At 36.3% G+C, this 8613-nt stretch overlaps 1 protein-coding gene across 1 annotated transcript in view; it reads left to right on the forward strand.

Annotated features, from left to right (window-relative positions):
* Positions 1-1165: 1165 nt before the first annotated feature.
* HNRNPK (heterogeneous nuclear ribonucleoprotein K) overlaps positions 1166-8613 on the forward strand; it is a 16571-nt gene continuing 9123 nt past the window's right edge. The window contains exons 1-8 of the mRNA XM_009584189.1: positions 1166-1222; positions 2101-2199; positions 3595-3651; positions 5135-5178; positions 6076-6148; positions 6724-6837; positions 7780-7908; positions 8273-8585. Of these exons, the coding sequence (XP_009582484.1) occupies positions 1166-1222; positions 2101-2199; positions 3595-3651; positions 5135-5178; positions 6076-6148; positions 6724-6837; positions 7780-7908; positions 8273-8585 (886 nt within the window). The remainder of the gene's footprint in view (positions 1223-2100; positions 2200-3594; positions 3652-5134; positions 5179-6075; positions 6149-6723; positions 6838-7779; positions 7909-8272; positions 8586-8613) is intronic.

The raw sequence follows: 8613 nt of genomic DNA on the forward strand, positions 1-8613 counted from the left end.
GTGCTGGGAAAGGCAGTGCCTGCTGTTAGCCTGCACAAGCAGGGCAACAATTACAAATTAACAGCTGGCTTAGAGTGTGTTTAAAAAGTTAAGTGCACCCCATTTTTTTTTCCTTTGTGGATGCCAGAATGAGTGCATTTATTGAGGCAATGGAAATTAATAAAATACAAGGGGAAGTATATGATTGTTTGGCTGTCTTATCTGTGGAAATGAATTTTTTAAGAGAACAAGTTGCAAAATTACTTCTTTTGTCTAGACTTCTGTACAATGTGACATAGTAGTATTCCGAGACCAACTTAATAAAAGCAGGTCACAAATAAGATCCCTATTTCAGCAAATCATAGTGAAGTTCAGCTGCTGTTGAGGTTCTTGGTTGTGTGTGTGCAGAGGATTATATGTAACTACAGAGGGGGTATGTTTAAAAGATTTTTTCCAGTGTGGCTACAAGCTGTAATTTGTCTTTTGTTCATTTATTATACTTGAGTGAAAGGCATGCTAAAATGCCTGCTAGTACATTGGTAGAGAATTTATAAAACTAATGCTGACAGCTACCATAATAGGACTTTTTTTAGTTTAAATTGTTTAGAACTAAACAGCAGGAGCAGATTGTTACGTAGTGTCCTTTAAAAAGTAAATCCAAGGCATGTATCATATAAAATAGGAGCTGGATGCGTGTTCACTTTAAGTATCTGAAAATAATTTTTAGTAAATGTGGTTACTTAAAACTAGCATTTGCCCAAAAACTATAATTCAGACAGTAATTGTTTATCTGTAAGTTTACAGACTTGTCTGTTATCTACTCTTAGTGGTGTATTTGGCCTGGGTATGCTTTCATTTTTGTAAAGAAAAACTTTGCAGCAAAAACTCAGGTCAAACCTCTGGTTTTTGGCTGTAGTGAGAGTCAGAGGTGTAAGCGAGCAGAGTCACAACTGATATATGCTGTTTTCATAGGCTCTTGAAGCAATAGGCTGTTGGATTTTGATCCCGCCCAGAATACTTGAGTTTTTCTCTGCAAGGATATATAATAGCGGTAAGTTCTAGAAGCAGGCATTTCTTTTTGCTTTTTCCCTTTAGCACAATGTACGGTTTGCCTTTTCACAAAATAGATGTACCAGCTTTTTTATTCTTCAACAGGCTTTGCCTGCCCACCTAAGAAAAAAAGGCAATGGAGACTGAACAACAGGAAGAGACCTTTACCAACACAGAGACAAATGGTAAATTTTTTAAAGGACTGTTTCTTTCTAGAAAGAACCTCTTTAAATTTCAGTGTTTCCAAATATTTTGTAATGCTTTAACTGTATCAAATGTTTGTATCAGCAGTAGTTTTGCATTCTGCATTAAATCTTTGAATTGGACCGTATCATTACACATGCATTCAAAGCATAAATGCATAATCTTTGTGTTGCCATGTTTTAGAGGTGGGATAAGTAACTGAAAGTTATGACTAGGGATTTGAAAATATTTCATAGTTAAATATTCAGTACTTGTGTGGAGAGTGTGAATATGTAAGAATACTATCAGGCATATCCATTAATTGCATTTTGTTTATTGTAGTTTTTACATGCAATAAACTTACGTGAAATACCTCTAAAGAGCTTCATGAAAAACTTCTTGGGCATAATTAAGGTGGAAGTGAGGGCATTAGTGTCGTTGATTCATGGAAATTTTTTCCAAATAGTATTTGAAGTGCTACTTTACTATTATTCCACCAGTATTTCAGTGTTGGACAAACTACATTTCTAGCTTTTTGCCTGAAAGGTTTTTCCCAATTGTAAATTACAAATAAATACTAAGTGGGTGATGCTGCACCGCTTTAAACAGCGTGTCATGAATTTCTCACTGGCTGTGTGCAACATTCTCATTTAAACCACAGTTCGTAGATTTTAAATGGATTTTCAGTAGTTGAGCGATATGTAAGCTGTTGAAGTAGAAACTGTTTCCGTGCTGTGGATGCTCAGAGTAGGCATCAGCGATTAGTGTTGGGCTAATAGGAAAGAATGTGTTAAGAATACAGAGCGTGAATTTGGCATGTGTTCCATTTTATTACGACTTAGAAAGTTAAATAAATGTTTGTGTTTCCCCCCTATGGACCTCTCTACAGGCAAACGTCCTGCAGAAGATATGGAGGAAGAGCAGGCCTTCAAAAGATCTCGGAACACGGATGAGATGGTTGAATTACGCATCCTGCTTCAGAGCAAAGTATGCTTTTTCATTTTTACTGGTTTTGCTTGTAGCATTGCTCAAGACAGTGGTGACCAAGTGTATGTTGGGATATATGTTTAGAAAGAATATGTACTTTATTTAATACAAGATACCTTATTAGGAATAATTTTAAGTGTGCGTGAATGGTAGTAAAAGTGTGTTGCGATGGAATTATCTTCAGTGTTTCTTTTAAAGGGTAAGTCCCTAAGGATCAATACAGTTATTTTTAAAAGATGTACTTGCTGGAAAAATAGAGCAATAGAAGTTACAAGGTGTTTTTACATTTGATTGGAAGGTTGTTAATTTGAGGGGAATGACTGTGTATTAGTCTTAGGAAAGGAAGCAGTTCAGAGAATGATCAGCTAGTGATTGTAAATTAAATATGAGAGGTAAGACAAGAACTTCCTTAGAATTTTAAAAACTCTCTCAAACAGATCTACCAAACTTATTCAGATATATCAACAGGAAGAAATGTGGGATTACTGCTTCAGGGATTGCAATGGTTTTGTTGACAAGTGTACGTAGTTACAGTAAAGTTGCTATGTATGAATTTCCTCTTGTGTTTCCGGTTGTTACAGGTGATTTGTACTTCCTAAAGTATCTCAGTCTTGTATTGGCATGGGGGAATGTTACCTTAACTCTGCGTGGCATTTCTGACCAATAGTCAAGTTACGTGGGGTACTGCGAAATGTTTTGCATGCTGTTAGCATAATGTGTGACCTGTGTAATAAAAGCAATACTTTTGCATGTAATCCTTGAAATAACCTGGTAAAAATATAGTTTTGCAATTACTCTTCTTGACTGTCTGCCAGTTTATTCCTGTTGATGTTAGAAACTTGAAGTTAGTGGCTGTTAACATTGGCTTTAACCTTTTTCAGAATATACTGCTGTGAGAAGTCAGTTAAGTTACAGAGATATAAACCAAAATTAGCACTTGAAATTATCAAGAAATGTTTGGAGTGCAAAAGTGGAATTTGCAAACATATTCCTTTTTTTTAAAAAAAAAAAAAACTTGATCAAATAAATTAGCGAAATCATTGACCTACATTACATTCATACAGTGTATTTTTTTGAGAGCTATGGTCTGTGAGATTGCTTTAACACAGGCAAAATTGCCTAGAAACTTCCATTTGGATTTGAAATACTAGTTGGAAAACTGAATATCCTTCTCTTTCCTAAGTTGAGTGGTAAGAGCTGTTGGTCATTTTTTCCATGAACAAACTATCAGTTTGTTTCAATTTCATTTGAACCTTTCAAAAGCAGTGCCCACCTGCCCCCGCCCCTTGGGCCAACAGGGTAATGCAAAAATAGATTTAGCATTCTTAGTCTTGAGTTCAAAAATGTAGTCTGTGCTGTGTTGGCATAACATAACTTCTGAAAACTATTTTCCAGAATGCTGGAGCAGTGATTGGAAAAGGTGGCAAAAATATTAAGGCACTTCGTACAGACGTAAGTATATATGAGTTTGAACTAATTTAACACCAATTCTTTCAGAGCACTACATCGAAAGCTTGATTGCGTGCATTTCTAGAAATCGGAGCAATTCAACTCTAGACATCAGGAGTCTAGTTACAAGCCATTTGTAATGATTGTTAGAGTAGATAACTTAGTTCTTCAATTTCTATTGTAATTAAAACCCAGCTTGACTCGTGGGAGGAGAGGTTTATATTAAATCTCTTCGCTTTTGAATAGGATTCTGCTAAATTACACACTTCAAGTGAGTTAACATCCTAATTAGAAATATTGACAAAGCTTAAACCCCTTAATTGTACCATTTCCCATATGTGTGAATCAATTACAGTACTACCGAAACCATTGCAGGTGGCTGGCTTACCCAGTGATAGAAGAATTCTTTGACTTCCTTTAAAAAAGCAAACAAACGAAATGGTCCATCTGTTCTCTTAACAGCTTGCACATGAAGCACAAAAGCATTAATGTTAAGGTTGCTTGCTTTAAATATGGATATAGAACAGTACAGCAACATTCTATTCTGTTACTTTGAAGCATTTTTAAATGGTCTTGACTTACTTGCTTATTCACATTTTACAGTGGGTTGACTCTTGTGATTAGACACATGCTCAGCGTTAATGTTGTGTATTTATAAAAGTTGGCAACGCTTCTTAAATTCCATTTGTTTACACTCCTGTACTTAACATCAGCTACAATTTCAACAGTTTTTCCGATCAAGACTCTGTTCAACACAAGATTTGGCAATGTATCACTACAAATCAGTTCCAACTAAGTTCATAAACTACGGCAACCAGAATTGAGGTTTAAGTTGAAATGGTCAGGAATCATACATATGCTCACTAACTTTGGCAGCTAGTTGGTTTTTTTTTTAGAGTTTTTTTTGTGGGGTTTTTTTGTTTTTTTTTTTTTTTTTTTAAGTAAATCAATATGTCACCTAAGTCCACATAATTTAGATTGGTCTGGAAAACTAACTTTCCCGATTTGCCCAAGATTCTAGTACTATCAATCTCGACAGGTTTTGTGTCTACCCTCATGAGCCAGCCTGCTACTGAAACATCATATGTTAAAAGTAAAAAGTAGTTCAGTCAGATCAAGTCCATACTGTTAAGCCACAGTCGGTGTAGCAATCCGTTATTGTGTTAGTCTTCAGAACAACTTAAGCTTGTTTCATTAATTGAGAGTAATGAGTATAGTTTGTATTAAATTAAAATTTATTGCTTTTCCCCCTTTTCCCTCTCCTTGTTTTTTTGGCCATATATCTCCGTTGCCCATGTACTGGATCGACTTGCCCCTGCGTTGCCCACCATGACGTTGGCCCATCCGCCCCTGAACGCCCATGTGAAAACCCTGGTTGGCTATGCCCAAAAATGTGCTCGTTGCCAAACGGGTACCATACTTGACAACTTCCGATTGAATACCCATGCCCAATGCCAACATCCACGAACGCCAATGACCAATGCAGTACAATGCCAGTGTTTCAGTCCCAGACAGCAGTGGCCCCGAGCGGTATGTCCCAACAGTTTATGCCTCACTGCCTGATTAGAAAGAGAGAAATGTATTTTATTACCTGCCTTTGATATAATTAAATAGTATCCCCTTATAGACGGTGTATTGTTTTTTTTCAAGTTTTCTGTCTTATTTTCCCCATTAAGTCTTTTTGTCACTGAACTTTTACGTGAGTTGCCCACCCAAACAATCCACTAATTTTATTTCAATGGAAGGAGCACAGCTTCAAGTGTTGCATATTTGCTGCATTGTAAATCAAATTGTTTCAAAGTAGTCTCTCGCTCTGTCTTTGTGGCCCACCTTGCTCCCCTCAACATTGCCTGTTCATAATTATTTCTGATGAAATGCTAACTCTGGTTCACTTTCCTTCACTTCTCATTTGTTTTGTCTTTTTTTTGTCTTGCATTTGTATTTGTTTTCTCGGAGAGCCCATTGGTAATCTGATTTCTAACTGGTCTCATAACCTTACTCCAGATACAATGTTCACCACTTGCATATCCCCACTTTTTCTATGAGAAGGTGTGCCAGTTTTACCAATGTAATAGCGAGGGTATCCTAAATTAGTGGTGGCGGGGAACATGAATATTCACTTCTACTTTCAGTTCTGCGTCAATTTCTTGCCCACTTAATCTGAGCCCTTCCAAAAGCCCATTCTGTCTTTCTTTCTCTCTCTCTGCAAGACGTACCTAATCTTAAATTTATCATGCATATATATTGGGCATAAACAAAGATGCATGTGTTGTAAATTGAGCAAAGAGGTTTACTTTAAATGGGGAATATTAATTGTAAGCTCTTCTGTGTAGTAAATCTTGCTAGAATTTTGTGTATGATAATGAAAAAAATTTACTTCTTCTTTTCCACCTTCTCCATATTGTCTGGCATTATGGCCTCCAACAGCATCTTGAGTATAAGTGCAGATATAGAGACAATTGGAGAAATCTTGAAGAAGATTATCCCTACTTTAGAAGAGGTATGTCTCTTAACGTTTGTTTCTTTTCAGAGATTAGCTTTTGAAACAAGATGGTTCTAGATTATTTGCTGCTTTTTAAATACTGGAAATTTGAAAATAAAAAACAAAAGCCTTTTAAAGAAGGGTTATGGCTCTCAAATTACATGTTGGCATTTTTTCGGTAGAGGACAGAGTCAGTCGGTATTTATTAAATTAATGTTTCGAACAGCCTCCCCCCTTTCAAAATACTTGCCTCCTGACTTGTTTTGTCCCCATTTTGAAATAATTGTATTGTAACTTGTATCGTGCATTGGCTTTATAAGTAAGAGTGTTGCACTGTTTGATACCTTCTTAAATTTGGGTAGAAAGTTGTGCAATACAATGTAATATAAGGAAAATTGATTTGACGACATTCTATGTTGAGGTGAGGTGCTTAAATAGTTGTGATCCTATCAAAGGAAATACAGGATTACAATTCAGCCATAAATCAAGACATACCATTGTGTTTAGAGAAAAAATTTAACAAAATCCCAAATATTTTAAATTTTTGTATGACTAATATTTTGTTCTTTTCCTTGTATGCATCTTTCTTACAGTATCAACACTACAAGGGCAGCGACTTTGACTGCGAATTAAGACTTCTTATTCACCAAAGTTTGGCAGGAGGAATAATTGGTGTCAAGGGTGCTAAAATTAAAGAACTCAGAGAGGTACTTATTTCCTGTTTTTCTGAGATTTGTTTTTTTTTCAATAAACAACGTAGTGTTTTGTGTTCATAAAGGGCAAATGTAACTACCTTCTGTGCAGTAGTTCCTTCAGAACATACTGCGTACATGATTTCGATATTCTGAGATGGCTCTCTGAGTTGCAAGTGTCTTGCAAACCCTCAGAAGTAAAGTTGTCATTGGTGATAGAGCCTAGGACTTCTTGTCAAGTTTTCACACAATATTTGTGGTAGAGTAATGTTTTTAAAGAAAGGGTGTTTTTTTGTCTGTTGTTTTTTTTTTTAATTAAATGGTATTCATCACTGCTCCTAGAATGAACTGCTGCATAGACTAGATTTATTCGTGTGGTTGGACATGCAAAATGGTTTAGGGTGAGAATGCATCTCCACAAACTCTTATGATGATAATTCAATAGATACTTGAATATTACTATGAAAGGGCTTTATTTTTATAATTTTTTTTTAGTTCTACCTCCTGGAAGACCATTGTTTTCTTTCCATGAAGAAATGAGATTTTAAAAAGCTAATGGTCTCTATGAACTCAAAATACTTCTGTTTTCTGTCCTTTCTTGGCATTGTGTCAGAGGCAATTTCAGGTCAGTTCAGGTATAGGCTGATACTTGTTTGCATGGGTTGAGAAAGGCAAGATAACTAGACATAATCCAAGCAACATCACTGTCTGGCATCCAAAGAGGAGCAAACTGAACTTTTTTCCTCTTCATACAAAACTATGTCAGCACAAATCTTAAAAAAATGTAATCTTAAAAACTAGATTTGTTGTGAGAACTCAGAAGCAACCATGCACTTAAAATGGCTGGGAGTTTAATTGTCTTTCGGATTGTTTCTTTAAAAATGTTTTAATGGGTTTATAAAGTTGTTTAAAATACTTATATTAGACAATCTTGTTTTTTTTTTTTTTCTTCAACAGAACACTCAGACCACCATTAAGCTCTTCCAAGAGTGTTGTCCTCATTCTACTGACAGAGTGGTGCTTATTGGTGGAAAACCTGATAGAGTCGTTGAATGTATCAAGATTATCTTGGATCTTATCTCTGAGGTAATGTTTATTAAATTTATTTTATTCTTTCATTGGCATTCATGAATGTTAGGGATCATTTGGATGAAAAACAGTATCTCTCAGTTTCTGTTTTGAATTCAGTACCTTGTACTTCAGCAGTAACAAAGTGATTGACTGTTACCGCCTTTTAAACTATTTCTGTTCTCTAGAAGTGGGGTGCACCTTATGGGGGGAGGGAAGCCAATTTTTGGTAATAGTGGACTGTTATTCATGCTTTGCATATCATTAAGATGCAAAAATTGAAGAGGAAGGGAGAAAAAATGTATATTCATTCAATTAAATATGCCAATTGTTACAGTCCTAATTGGCTCAGGGGGATTCTTTTTTTGTTTGTTTGTTTTAGTCTCCGATTAAAGGACGGGCCCAGCCTTATGATCCCAATTTCTATGATGAAACATATGACTATGGTGGCTTCACAATGATGTTTGATGATAGAAGGGGACGTCCAGTAGGCTTTCCGATGCGTGGAAGAGGAGGTTTTGATAGAATGCCCCCTGGTCGTGGTGGCCGACCTATGCCTCCATCGAGAAGAGATTATGATGATATGAGCCCTCGCAGAGGACCTCCACCGCCTCCACCAGGTCGTGGTGGTAGAGGTGGCAGCAGAGCTCGTAATCTTCCTCTTCCTCCTCCACCACCTCCTCGTGGCGGGGGGGGTATTTTCTAAAAGCATATATAAAAAAG

The sequence above is a fragment of the Fulmarus glacialis genome, unplaced genomic scaffold (genome assembly GCF_000690835.1).
Source record: "Fulmarus glacialis isolate BGI_N327 unplaced genomic scaffold, ASM69083v1 scaffold26770, whole genome shotgun sequence".
Classification (NCBI taxonomy): domain Eukaryota; kingdom Metazoa; phylum Chordata; class Aves; order Procellariiformes; family Procellariidae; genus Fulmarus; species Fulmarus glacialis.